Source organism: Pseudorca crassidens, chromosome X, assembly GCF_039906515.1.
Source record: "Pseudorca crassidens isolate mPseCra1 chromosome X, mPseCra1.hap1, whole genome shotgun sequence".
Classification (NCBI taxonomy): Eukaryota; Metazoa; Chordata; class Mammalia; order Artiodactyla; family Delphinidae; genus Pseudorca; species Pseudorca crassidens.
Window position 1 is genome coordinate 52,194,689 of NC_090317.1, and position 14,438 is coordinate 52,209,126.

Consider the following 14,438-nt stretch of genomic DNA (forward strand, 5'->3'; position numbering starts at 1 on the left):
GAATTTTTCTTCTAAACACTCTGCATAGTCTCCTAGCTATTAATAAAGTATGTGAGGTGCTCTTATTTAGAAGTTGGTTGCTAAAAACTAATTTTTTAAATACTGAAAATGTACTAATGTAATTTCCTGCATGGCAGGTATGCACCAGTAAATCTGGCATATTTAGGAGATGGGACAAATTGTTAAATAAAAGTAGGATGTAATTAAAGGTTAAAAATGTTTTTTACTTCAGCAGCAAGTAAAAACACTCCTGCTCTCAGGAATCCAGTTCATTAGTTTAAGAAGTTGGTTTTTTTTTTTTATTTTTTATTATTTTTTTTTTGCAGTACACGGGCCTCTCACTGTTGTGGCCTCTCCCATTGCGGAGCACAGGCTCCGGATGCGCAGGCTCAGCGGCCATGGCTCACGGGCCCAGCCGCTCCGCGGCATGTGGGATCTTCCCGGACCGGGGCACGAACCCGTGTCCCCTGCATCGGCAGGTGGACTCCCAGCCACTGCGCCACCAGGGAAGCCCAAGAAGTTGGTTTTTTAGTACTAAGTTTGTTCTTGTGCAGAGCAATACTCTGTGTGAGGATGGAGAGTTACATACAAGAAAATATCTCAGTCCCCGTCCTAGGGAAGTTTAAAATATACTTGGGGAAAGAACGTGTGTTTGTAAAAGAAATGTGGCTATGTGGTTCTGTTATAATGTTTATCAAGAAGTATACAAAACTTTAATGTAGCTTCAGTAAATAAGCCCTGAAATAAATGAAGAGTTGAAGAACTACATCCCACTGGGCAAGCATTCCTAGAAAACATAAGTTTAGTAAGGAAGTTAGAATTCACTGATAGAGCACTAACCGTGTTCAAAGCATTTTTACATGTATTATGTTATTTAAAGCTCACCATGGTTCTATGAGGAAGGTACCCTCGTTTCACAGATGAGGATACTGGGGCAAAGGGAGTTGAAAAATTTGCCCAAGGTCACCAGATACAGCTTATGTTTATATGCACAGATCTGATTCCAGACAGTGGAGTATCACCAAAACTTTGGGATTAGAACAGGGATAGGATAAGTATTTTCAGGAAGACTTTTCAAAACACTATGTATAGCATATATTAGAAGCTAAGGAGCAGCATGGAGAGCACTGTAAGCAAATTGGTCATGTAGTCTAATAATTCATGTAATTCTGTCTCTGCCATTTTTAACCTTTCTTCCAAAGAAGGCTAGACACATTCTCACAATGACAGATAATGAAATTGTGTTAATTAGAGCATTTGGTTACTTCTAAACAAACAACGCTTAATTAGTCTTTTAGACAGAAAGACATTGGTTATAAAACAAGACAGACAAAACTGGTCAATATCATAATTTTGAAATTTTGGTTACAACTGTTTTAAAAGAGTCACTAAAACACAGTTATGAATCTGGAGAGTTTATGGTTGCATTTTTTGTTTCTTTCTCTGTATTAAATAGATTTTTTGATAACTAAAACAATGAGTTCATTAGCCATCCTGTTCATTTACTCGACTGTAGTTAGTCATGATGTCATTTCCTCGCCTCTTCTCTTTCATTGATGAGTTACAGAAGAGTGAAGTTAGCTATCTTCACCTGGAAAGTATTAATACTAACTAGATTTGCTGAAGCATTAGTCTTTACTACATGATAAGCATGTAATTTAACTGAAAAGCCTGCCACAGTGGACAATAAACCAAGGATATTAGTTCTCACTTTAACAACAAAACGTGACTTTGGGTCACAAGGCAAATTTAACTTATCTTCTAAGTTGAAAGGTATGGTTCGCATATAAAACAGAGCAACTCAAGCTGATTAAACTTATTAGCCTTGGCCCTGGATCATACTTACTTAACTGGGATAGGAATCCCTATGCAGCCTTGTGAATGGTATAATAACAGACAGCACTTATAGAACCTTTATGCATATGAATAAAAAATTTACACAGATTAGCCCCTTAATGCTTATGTAACAACCCAATAGGGCTATTCCCATCATCATCCTCTTTTTAAAAGAAAACTGAGAGTTGGAGATGTGTGACTTGTCTAGGGTTATACAGACAGTAAGTGGAAGGATTTAAATCCAGGCAGTCTGACCCCAGAGCCTGTGCTGTTGCCTGAAACACAGGAAAATGGAGCGGATCATCATAGTGCATCATCCTGGGTGTCAGTTTTACTCAGGGACCAGGAATCTTATATAAAAACTATGTCAATAAATTATGGAACACAAGTCAAATATTGAAAGGAAACGTACAGATAAAATGTATAGATTTCAAGGGAGTTTCCTGCTTTCAATGGGTAGCTTCAGATCATATCTTCAGGCTCCTCGAAGTACAGGTTCCTTTGCTGCTGGGGATACTAAATGGAAAAATTCCTAGGATATTTTTCATTTAACTGTGGATTGAATACATTGGCATTTACTTTAAGCTCTGACCTCCCAGTATTTGGCTGTTAACCAAATAAAGTCATTAGGCATGTTAAATTTAATGAAAACCATCTTTTTCATTAAACTAGCTTGTTCTAGTATACCTTGCCAGTTCAAGCTAAGTCTCTTGTAAGTCAGAGGAACTTGAGTACTGATGCCCCTATAGGTGTTAATACCATGAGGAATGGAAAAGTGGCCAGGGCTGTCACTTAACTCCAGTTCTAGTACCTCTGTCCAAGAGTTCATTCACTTCTGTTCATTAAAGATGGTATAGTAGAGTGGTTAAGAACTCAACTTCTGGAATCAAACCATCTGGTTTCACATCTGGGCTTTTTTGATTATAAATTGTGTGACCTTGGACAAGTTATTCACTTAGTCTCGGTATCCTCATTGAGGATATAATACTAAGGATGAGATGAAGTTGTCATACAAGGATAGTATAAGGATGATAATGAACCCCTCAATGGGTTCATTAAAATACTAAAAATAAAGCACTTAGTCCAGTGTCTGATACACGAAAGTGATAAATAAAGTTATTATTATTCAGTGACAACTATGTATACTTACTACACAATGCTTATGCTTAGGGTAATCATCCATTATTAGAGGACCTGAACAATCTTTATTTACTCCTTAATTTGCCCCTAAACCAAAAACATTAACATTTGTGAAAACGACTTTTTGCATACATAATAATATACGTAAAAGTGTGTTAACTGCAGAATTGTTTGTAGTGACAAATACATGGAAAGTCCTAGAATGTCCCTCTAATAAGGAAGGCCTCAGTTTTCCCAGTCTGTATAAGGAGATTGGACTAGATCATTTCTAAAATCCCTTCCACCTCCAACAAGGACAATATTTTCACCAGTTGTTAGTTAGGCTTGACACCAATACGCTAAGCAATAGAACTGAGACAGGAAAATCTAAGGTATTAGGTGGGTATTTAAAATTAAGTCACAGTACACAGTACTCTACAATTAACCAACACATAAAAAGTTAAAAAAATATGTTATTAATATCAAGGACAGAAATCATTATTTAACACATTGGGAGTTATTATATTTTAAGATGTATGTAATTAATTGTATGCAAATTTTATACTCTTAACCTTTATAATGGAATAAAAAATAAAAGGTATCAAAAATAAACATGAGATATGAGTTTGAGGTTTAGATAATGAAGATGTATAATTTAGGACTATCAGGAAGTTTGAAAGTTCTCAAGAAAGAAAGGGGGCTGTGTGTGCTGTAAAACACTAAAACAATACTTGGTTTGAATTTTATTTAAAATTGTGTTGATTTTTTTTCTTTGAAATAACAGGAGACATTCTGTAGGCAGACAATGCCAAGCAGGATGAGTGGTTATTTGACTTTAGAACTATCAGGACCTAATATTATTATTAATATCAAGGAGTTGCCAACATCCATGAAATTTCCACCCTCATGCATATCTGAGTTGGAAATCTCTATTTGTAGAGTCCCATGCTGCTTCCAAAATAGAATTCACATTATAGTCACAAAGAAATGCTATGAGTGGCTTGAGACTATATAATAAGAAAGGTTCCTTTACACATAATCTTGATCAATAATATTACGAAAAATAGTAAACAATGTTGAATTTGAGGTCTATGTGCCATTTTAGCCCCATTTTATTTTATTTATTTATTTAAAATTAATTTTTAATTAATTTATTTTTAATTTTTATTTTTGGCTGCATTGGGTCTTCACTGCTGTATGCGGGCTACCCCTAGTTGTGGCGAGCAGGGCCTACTTTTCGTTGTGGTGCATAGGCTCTTCATTGCAGTGGCTTCTCCTTGTAGAGCACGGGCTGTAGGTGTTTGGGCTTCACCAGTTGCTCAGTAGTTGCAGCACACGGGCCATAGAGCGCATGGCTTCAGTAGTTGCAGCCCATGGATTCAGTTGCTGCAGGGCTCTAGGGCATGCGGGCCTCAGTAGTTGTGGTGCACAGGCTCAGTAGTTATGGCTCACGGGCTCTAGAGCACAGGCTCAGTAGTTGTGGCACACGGGCTTAGATGCTCCACAGCATGTGGGATCTCCTCGGACCAGGGATCAAACCTGTGTCCCCTGAATTGGCAGGCAGATTCTTAACCACTATGCTACCAGGAAAGTCCATAGCCCCAATTTAGAGAGGAAGAATAGAGGTAATAAAAGTGAGTTAGCTTGCCCAATATCTAATACAACCAGTAAGAGGAAAAATCAGGATTCAAGCCCAGCAATTCTGACTCCAGAACCTGTAATAAAATCACTTAGGTCATAAAGTCTCACTAAGTACATCAAATGCTGAAACTTGATTATTATTGAGATTCTACTCTTTTAAACTCTAAGAAAGGGTTTTTAAAATTATGTGTATGTTGTTTGATACAAAAATGACCATCATCTCTGAAGAGCTGTGGAATAGGTATTTGTTCCCACCAGCAGGAATATTTGCAATTCCATAAGACTTACTTTTTCTCAGTGGACGCACTTAATCAAATTAATTAAATATATTTGGGTATTCTGGATGAAAAATGGCAGAAAATATCATTTGGGCTTGTTCTACATTGTCCAAATATAATACAAAATTTAGAAATAGTTATGGTAGTTATACATACATGCATGGACATTGCTCACCATTCAAATCCTTTGAATTTTTCCTCCCTTTTTAGTCGAATGAAATAAAATGCTTCCAAACTTGCAATTAAAAAGGTTTGCTTTATTTAAGTTTTTATGTGAGAATTCTTCAAATGAGTACTGTGGGCAAAAGATTCTTGAGTGTCCTTATAAAAGTGTTTCTCTGTGATGTGGATTTACATTTTTGAACAATGTATGCTATTTTTAAGTTGAAAACTAGCATTAGAATAAATATCCAAATTAGTAACTAATTTTCCTTTTCTGCTATTGCATTAATTGTAACTGTTCTCTTAAATTCCATGCAGTTAAGGTTATAATGCCAGAAATGTAATTCACAAATATTTCCTTTTAAAAATCAAATGTTATGGGGGAATATTCCATTTGTGTCAAAAAAGGTTATGCATGTTCATTGGTACAAAGTTTGATATGTTTATTAAATCAAGTTTCTTAAAAATAAAAAAATAAAATGTTATAGCTACATACCATATTCTATTCATTTGTGTGTACCCTTATTTTAGGAATGAGTATGGAATGATATAATTTTGATTTGAAAAACAGTAGTGTGAAATACTAACCAATTTTTATTACTATTCCTTTTTAAACCACAATTTATTAACAGCTTGAAAAAGCTGTCTATTTAATTTTACCAAAGAGGTCTCTCCTAACCAAGGCGAGAAAAACAGAGGCATTATTTGTACTCCTGAATAATGCTATCTACCATTCCTGTGGCTGGATTATAGACAGCTACACACTGGCAACTCCAGAAACTAGAAGAGCATTTGATGTTTCTTGTGTTGATTGGTTTTCTAGGTTATTACTGTTGTTATTTGCCTCTTTCTCTCTCTTCTGAGAGCAGAAATGAAAGGCCAAGGATGAAGATCCACCTTCTATAACTGTCTCCACTGCAATGAAATTCTGTTATCCTACAATTTGGTTCTATTTTCCTCTCAAATAGACCTAACAAATATTTACCAAATAGGTGATTAAAATCAGTACACAAGTGAACAGAACAGAGAGTACAACACACACCCACACATATATGGACAACAAATTTTTGATAAAGGTGCAAAAGTAGCTCAGTAGAGAAAGGAGCTTTTGTAATAAATGATGCTGGAACAGTTGGTTACACATTTGCAAAAAAGAAAAAAAAATTAAATCCACATCTTCTACCACATACAAAAATAGATCAGATTGAAATATAAAACCTAAAAGTATAAAACTTTAAAAAAAGATAGAAGAATATCCTTGTGACCTTGGGCCAGGCAAAGGTGATACCAAAAGCATGGGAACCTAGGGGCAGGACAGGAATGCAGACGCAGACGTAGAGAATGGACTTGAGGACACGGGGAGGGGGAAGGGCAAGCTGGGATGAAGTGAGAGAGTAGCAATGACATATATACACTACCAAATGTAAAATAGATAGTGGGAAGCAGCCGTGTCACACAGGGAGATCAGCTCAGTGCTTTGTGACCACCTAGAGGGGTCGGTTAGGGAGGGTGGGAGGGAGATGCAAGAGGGAGGGGATATGGGGATACATAAATACATATAGCTGATTCACTTTGTTATACAGCAGAAAGTAACACAACATTATAAAGCAATTATACTCCGATAAAGATGTTCAAAAAAAAAGCATGGCTCATAAAATAAAAAAAGATGATATATTGGACTCTATCAAAATTACAAATTTTTGCTCTTTGAAAAACTGTGAAAGGCACTTTTTCAGTTTTTCCTGTTTTTTTAAGAGGATGAAAAAAAATCATGGATTGGGAGAAAATATTTGCAGAGCTTATACTTGATAAAGGACTTGTATCCAGAGTAGAAAATGAATTCTCAAAACTCAATAGTAAGACAACAACCTAATAGAAAAATGGGTAAAATATGAATAGATACTTCTACAAAGAAGATAAGTAGATGGTAAATCAGTACACAAAAAGATGTTCAACATCATTAGTCATTAGGGAAATGCAAAGTAAAACCACAATGAGATACTCTTACATACCTATTAGAATGGTTAAATTTTAAAAGACTGACCATACCAAGTGTTGGCACTCCTAGTGGGAATGCAAAATTGTACAATCACTTTGGAAAATAGCTAATTTCTTAAAAGCTAAACATACACATACCATGTGATCCAGTCATTCCACATCTAAGTATCTTTCTAAAGGAAATGAAACTATATGTCCATACAAAGACATACACAAATGAACATAGCAGCTTTATACATAATAGCCCAAAACTCAAATGTCCATCAACAAATTGTGATATATCCAAGCAATGTGTAACTACTCAGTAACACAATAGGAAAATGACTCGTTATGCACATAACGATACGGAAAAATATAAAAATAATTATGCTAAGTGAAAGAAGATAAGCAAAAAGAGGGATATATTGCATGACTCCATTTATATAACATTCTAGAAATGCAAGCCAATCTATAGAAACAGAGAGATGATCAGTGGTTGCCTAGGGACGGAGTAGGGCATGATGAAACATTTGGGGGTGACAAAAATGTTCATTATATTGACTGTGGTGATGATTTCACAGGTGTATAGATTTATCAAAACTTAGCAAATTGTACACTTTATGTACGATTATATTTATTGCACAGTTGACCCTTGAACAACTCGGGGGTTAGGGGCACCCATCCTCTGCACAGTAGAAAATCTTGTGTATAAATTTATAGCCTGCCACAGTATCCACGGTTTTGCATTCAGGGATTCAAGTAACTGCAGCTTGTATAGATTTATCAAAACTTAGCAAATTGTACACTTTATGTACGATTATATCTATTGCACAGTTGACCCTTGAACAACTCGGGGGTTAGGGGCACCCATCCTCTGCACAGTCAAAAATCTTGTGTATAACTTTATAGCCTGCCACAGTATCCACGGTTTTGCATTCAGGGATTCAAGTAACTGCAGCTTGTGTGGTACTGTAGTATTTACTGAAAAAAAATTGTGTATAAGTGGGTCCATGCAGTTCAAACCTGTTGTTCAAGGGTCAACTGTACTTCAATAAAATTGTTTTAAAAAAGAATTAACTTGTTTATTTAGATAAAATCTATCTAGATGAACCAAAAAAAAAAAAAAAGAACAACAAACAATAAGTCCAAAAATAAATGAATTTGCAATGCTTGGCTTCTTAAACATCTACAACAAAAGATAATGCTACAGCAGTTTTCATTGTGTATTATGTATGTGTGTTTGTGTGGCAGGGGTGGTGGGTGGGATTGTGTACATGTTCATAACAGGTAAGGTGTAAACAGATGTCCAAGAGCCATGTTCAGCTTGGAATATACCAATAGATTCTGTGTTAAGCATCATCTCATGTAGAACTATGAACATTTAACCCTCCAAAAAGAATATTATAAAATAATGGAACAGAGATCATATTACTATGCAAGTAATTTATAGATAGCCTTATTAAGAAAAATAGCATATTATATGCTTGCACACTTATAAAAATAGAAAAAATATGGCATTATACATAAATTATATTCATTATATGAACATAAAATTTATTTTCTTTTAGGGACCTGCCATTATAAAATTAAGTTAACTAACAGACCAAAAAAGCTACAAAAATAAAAGTGTGTTATGAGATACCTAAAGTATTGTATACACATCAAAAGTAGACTGTTGTTAGAAAAAGGTACCTAAAATCTATGGCTTGGGACAACAGACTTCCAATCAAAAATCAGGATAGCTCATTAATATATTATCTTTGTATGAGGTTTTTTTACAAGCTTTTTTTCTCTTTTTATTCTCCCTGTTCCATTCCAAACTTTTCTGTATCGGTGTGAATGATTAAGTATTAATTCTTGAAAAGCATCTAAACAAGCCTCCACGTAGATAATTTTAGAATGAAAGTTGTAGTTGAGTCACATTTGTCCAATATCATAAATCAGAAGAGAGCTATTTTCTAAAGGAGTCACAGTTGTCTTAAATCAAGGTCAAAATTATTTTACCCTTAGGATTTCACCACTGATTAGTTCCTTTTTCAATTCAGTAGAAAAACAAGCAAAGGATATGAATAAGCAATTCCCAAGTGGACAATAAACATATGAAAAGACATTCAATCTTACCACTAATCTAAGAAATAGAAATGCATAATAATAAGAAATTAATTTGGAGATGTTTATTAAAATGTGAATAGCGATTATCTCAGTGTATTTTGAGTTATTTTAAATTTCTTATTTGGATTTCAATGTACTGACTTTTTTCAACCTATATTATTTTCAGAAAAGATAAAGTTGTTAAAAAACTGCCTCAGTTATTTGCAGATAAATTATGGACAATGCATCAGAAATCAGAACTCAGAAACAGAATCAAACAATTTAGTTAATACAGTAAAGGTGGTATTTCAAATAAGTGTGAGACAGAAAGATTATCAAATAAGTGGTACTAAGAAAATTAACTAGCTAATAAAAATACATTAAAAAAGTCTCAATCCCTAACTCATTGCTAACTCCAAAATACTAATTATTGTTGGTACAAAGTTTAACATGTATATGAAACCATTAAGGTACTATAAAATATAAGTGCATTCATTACCAAAATACATCCATCATTTTAAAGGAAAATAATAATCTGTAGAACAATATTTACAGCATAACTTCATTGATTTAAATCATTGTTTCCATAGTATATGTTTTAATTAAAATTATAAAATGAAAGGATATGCACCCAGTAAGTTATATTCAGCATTATATCATCATCCTCTACCACATGTGCCTGGCACATGGCAGGCACAAAAATATATTAGTTGAATGACTAAATAAATGAACTCATGCATTGTTGGTGGGACTGTAAATTGTGATAATTTTTTTCTGGAGAGAAGTTTGGCAATATGTATCAAAGAGTAAAATAAGCATGCAACTTATTCCAGCACTCCCATTTCTAGGAATTCATCATATGACTAATTTTTACAAGTGCATATAGTAGGTATACAGGGGTAACTTTTTTATAACAGGAGAAAATATGAATGTTAGTGGAGAGATGGTTTGGGAAGTAGCTGCCCTACAATAGGAATCTGGTTAAATAAATTAAGGCAAATATTTCCATGGAATATGCATCTATTTAAAAATAAGATGTTGATCATTTACTGTGAAAGTATAGTCACAATTAATTGATAAATGAGCAGATTACAAGAGAATACGATGTCACATAGATAAAACAGCATATATAAACAGGCAGGTGTGAATATGTACAAAGAAAATTCTGGAAGGAAATGCATCAAAATGCTAACAATGGTTAACAAATGATTAAGATTGTGTTTTTATTATCATTGGAATTTTCTATATTGTATTTTTCCTTACAATGCTTACATACTTTGACAACCAGGAATAAACAATAAAAGTAAATTCATTTACAGAATAGAAAATAAAAGTGTTTCCTAACTTTTAAAAAATATGACTAAATGACTAAGCACAAATCCTATAATAAAAAGGTAACATAAGGGTTAATCTAACTTTAATATTTTCCTCACTTGAAATGAATAATTCATCATATTTTATATTTTAATTTGCTACTTGTATTCTATGAGCAGGTTTAGAAAGTGAATGTGATTAATTAGGTTATTTTCTACATTAGCATTCCAAATCACCTCTGTGGAGTTTTCCGCTTCCATAGAACTACTAAGATATCTTCCAATTAAGTCTTTAAAAGACTATATCTTGTGAATTTTTATTCAAACACAGATAGGTAATTCTTGTCATTCATAAAAATGGGCTAAATATGTTCCTTACCTTTTAATGAAAAGTAAACACTGGTCTTTTTGGTTGTACCAAGGGAGTTGTTCTGTTGCAGAAAAGAATCCTGTAAATAAAAATAACAGATACCTGTTTTTAAACTTCATTTTGCAAAAGTTTATTCATATATTACTGGACTTGTAAATCATACTTTAGTATGGCTAGAATTTTACAGTGTTAGAAGGAAACTGGTGGAAGATGACAATGTAAAGAACACCCTGACAGAGGATGCAGTTTCATCAGCACAGATTCCCCCTCCCGTCCTGCTATTCGTGGAATTGAAAACTGCTGCACGAAAGTATAGAACAAATCGTCTGCTTTTAAATAATACTACTTAACATTTGAATGCCCTTTTATTTTATCTATAAGGTTGTTACAATCATTGAGAAGGACTACGTGGCAAATCAGCAGCAAGGATGGGGTCTCTTATATGCCAGCTTAAAAAGAGAAATATAGTAAAAATGGTGTAACTGACTCACGGCAACATGGGTTCGCAAACCTTGTAGATGGATATAAACCAGGCTTGCCAAACATCACAGACAGCACTTATTAAAACTGCTACGTGGAATGCAATATGCCTGCTTTCTAGCCCCTCCCCCCCTCACCAATAAACGACTCCCCCTTTTTCCCCCCAGTGTAAAAATACATGCTCATAGAACAATTAGATAAAAGAAAAAGAATTTTAAAAATCATCAATAATCACACTACCCAATGATGCCACTTGGAGCATTTTCACCCAATTTTTTAAAAAACAGATTTTTGTTACGAGGCCCCTGACAAACCAAGCGGGAATTAAGGATGAGCGGATGGGAGAAGAATATTCCTCTTCCCTTGTTAGGAATCATGACTAGTATTTTTACCTCATATCTAAGCTTTTTTTTTTTTGTAATTATAAAACTATAAAGATAGAATTTTGAGGGGGGGAAAAAACGTCTTCCAGGGGCGTCTGCCTCAGCAACCAAGGAGCGTCTGGGAAGGAGGGCGGAGCCTGGAGGGGGAGGTGCGTTTGGTCACTCATTGGGCTGAGAGGTTGTCAATCAAGCTTGCCCAGCAAATGAGGTGCGAGCTGAGGGCACACTGGGAACTAAATGAACTGGAGGTCTGACTGCGAGGGGAGGGGGCTTGAGATGTAAGCAGTGAAGAGATCTCGGGGTCTTGCACTGCGCCATTCGGCTGCGGCACCCCTCAGTCCGCTGCAGCTGTAGCTGAGAGAGGCCTTGCCTTCGCCGCTCTCGTCCAGGTCTCCGCTGCTGCTGCCACCTCCGTTGCGATCTCCTCGGCCCAGCCGCGCCCCGCCCCGCGCTCCTGCTGCCTTCACCGCTGCCAACACCTCAGCCAGAGCCTCCGCCGCCGCCACCCAAGCATCCGTGAGTCATTTTCTGCCCATCTGTGGGCGCGCGGTAGTCACCACCCTAAGAGGTGTGCAGGCTTGCAAAATGGCAGAAGCGGATCCTAACAGGGTCTTGGAACCTGCCGCCCAGGGGGTGGATGAAGAGATGGTGGCTAGCTCGTCTAGCGATTCTGGGGAAGAATCTGACAGCAGCAGCTCTAGCAGCAGCACTAGTTGCAGCAGCAGCAGCGGTAGTAGTGGCAGCAGCAGCAGCAGCAGTAGCTGCAGCCGCTTCTATAGAAAGAAGAGGGTACCTGGGCCTTCCAGAAGTGCGCGGCGTGCTCCGTCGGGTAGAAGTTTCGTGGATCAGCTGCCTCGGGCAGTTAGAAATCGTGTGCAGGCGCTCAGAAATATTCAAGATGAATGTGACAAGGTAGACGCCCTGTTCTTAAAGGCAATTCACGATCTCGAACGAAAATATGCCGAACTCAATAGGCCTCTGTATGATCGGCGATTTCGAATCATCAATGCAGAATATGAGCCTACGAAAGAAGAATGTGAATGGAATTCGGAGGATGAGGTGTTCAGCAGTGATGAGGAGGTGCAGGAAGAAGGCCCTAGTGAGATGCCTGCCTTAGAGGGTGAGGAAGAAGAGGATGACCCGAAAACAAAACCTGAGGTCAAGGCTGAAGAAAATGCAGCTCCGAAAGAAAATCCCGAGGCAAAGGCTGAAGAAGAAGAAGAGTCTAAAGATGCTCTGGAGGCCAAGACTGAAGTAAAAGAAGATCCGAAAGAATCCCCCCAGGCAAAGGCAGAAGATAAAGAGCAGCCTAAAGTAACAGAGGCTAAGGCAAGGGCTCCAGGAAAAGAGGCTCCTAAAAGAGTTCCTGAGGTCAGGCCTAAGGAAAGAGTTCTTAAAAGAGCTCGCAAGGGAAAGCCTAAAAGAGAAGATCCTAAAGGCATTCCCGACTATTGGCTGACTGTCTTAAAGAATGTTGACAAGCTGGGGCCCATGATTCAGAAGTATGATGAGCCCATTCTGAAGTTCCTGTCCGATGTTAGCCTGAAGTTCTCAAAACCTGGCCGGCCTATAAGTTACACATTTGAATTTTGCTTTCTACCCAATCCATACTTCAAAAATGAGGTGCTGACCAAGACATATATAATAAAGTCAAAGCCAGATCACAACGATCCCTTCTTCTCTTGGGGCTGGGAAATCCAAGATTGCAAAGGCTGTAAGATAGATTGGAGAAGAGCAAAGGATGTTACAGTGACAACCACCCGGAGTCGCACAACTGCTACTGGAGAAGTTGAAACCCAGCCAAGAGTGGTTCCTAATGCATCATTCTTCAATTTCTTTAGCCCTCCTGAGATTCCTACAGTTGGAAAGCTTGAACCACGAGAAGATGCTATCCTTGATGAGGACTTTGAAATTGGTCAAATTTTACATGATAATGTCATCCTGAAATCAATCTATTACTATACAGGAGAAGTCAATGGTACCTATGATGTTGGTAAAGATTGTAGAAACAGGAAATATCGAAAATAAAAAAAAGGCTGCATGAAAGAATTTTCAAGAATCTCAAATTTCAAGCAGAAGTGAAGTAGGTTTATATAGTCTTGGGGAAAAAAAAAAAAAAAAACCTGCCCTGTAACCTCAGCACTAGTATTCCTAACAGTCTTGAGTTTTCGTACTTTCCTGGTAGCCTAAAATATTGTCTTAAAGTGTCTAAGTATCAGTTTATTCTATCTAGCCTGTTGTAGTGTAATATTCTTCAAAATATGTAAACTGTTGTCAATTATCTAAAGCATGTTAGTTTGGTGCTACAAAGTTTTGATTTTTGTGAAGTCCTTTTGTCATATTCCTATTAGAATGTAGCTGTGAAAACTGTCAGAATTGTTTAACTGAGACAAATATTTGCTTGAAAAAAAAAGTTCCTGAAGCATCAATGCAAATATTTTTTTTTCTTTTTCCAGCCCAGAAGACTAAGGGTTTAAATCTGCTTGTACTAGCTGTGCCTTCATTACTTTGCTATAGAAATACAGTATTATACTAACTAAAACAGTGCATTGTGAAATTTGACCCCTTGAAAAAAATTAGCATACATTTAATAATGTCCATCAAGACCATATATGATATGACTGTGAGCTTGTTAATGTGCCATAGTGGTTTATAAATTTAAGCATAATGAAGTTATTGTTTACCACTGAGGTGTTAATATAACATAGCATTTTTAAAAAGTTTGCTCATCTTATCCTGTGTAACTGTAAACTAAAGGTACTAACCACATTTTCTTTGTAATATGTTC

General features: G+C 36.3%; 2 protein-coding genes across 5 annotated transcripts in view; one reads left to right on the top strand and one right to left on the bottom strand.

The window, feature by feature from the left end:
- The window catches only part of FAM133A (family with sequence similarity 133 member A), a 54,414-nt gene extending 42,663 nt beyond the window's left edge, over nucleotides 1-11,751 (bottom strand). For 2 of the 4 annotated variants that reach the window (XM_067722965.1, XM_067722962.1), the window contains exons 1-2: nucleotides 11,660-11,751; nucleotides 10,797-10,866 (exon numbers count right to left, since the gene is read on the bottom strand). The gene's annotated coding sequence lies outside the window, so the exon portion shown is untranslated. Of the gene's footprint in view, nucleotides 1-10,796; nucleotides 10,867-11,278; nucleotides 11,354-11,507; nucleotides 11,624-11,659 lie in introns of those variants that run through there. The other 2 variants (XM_067722963.1, XM_067722964.1) reach the window with 2 other exon arrangements.
- A 121-nt stretch (nucleotides 11,752-11,872) lies between these two features.
- NAP1L3 (nucleosome assembly protein 1 like 3) lies at nucleotides 11,873-14,102 on the top strand. The gene has a single exon (XM_067722597.1). The coding sequence runs from the start codon at nucleotides 12,236-12,238 to the stop codon at nucleotides 13,676-13,678; it is 1,443 nt and encodes a 480-aa protein (XP_067578698.1). The 5' UTR covers nucleotides 11,873-12,235; the 3' UTR covers nucleotides 13,679-14,102.
- The last annotated feature ends 336 nt before the right edge of the window (nucleotides 14,103-14,438 follow it).

Bases quoted from the DNA above. Each gene is read 5' to 3' on its own strand.
- NAP1L3 (XM_067722597.1), top strand. From the start codon at position 12,236: ATGGCAGAAGCGGATCCTAACAGGGTCTTGGAACCTGCCGCCCAGGGG.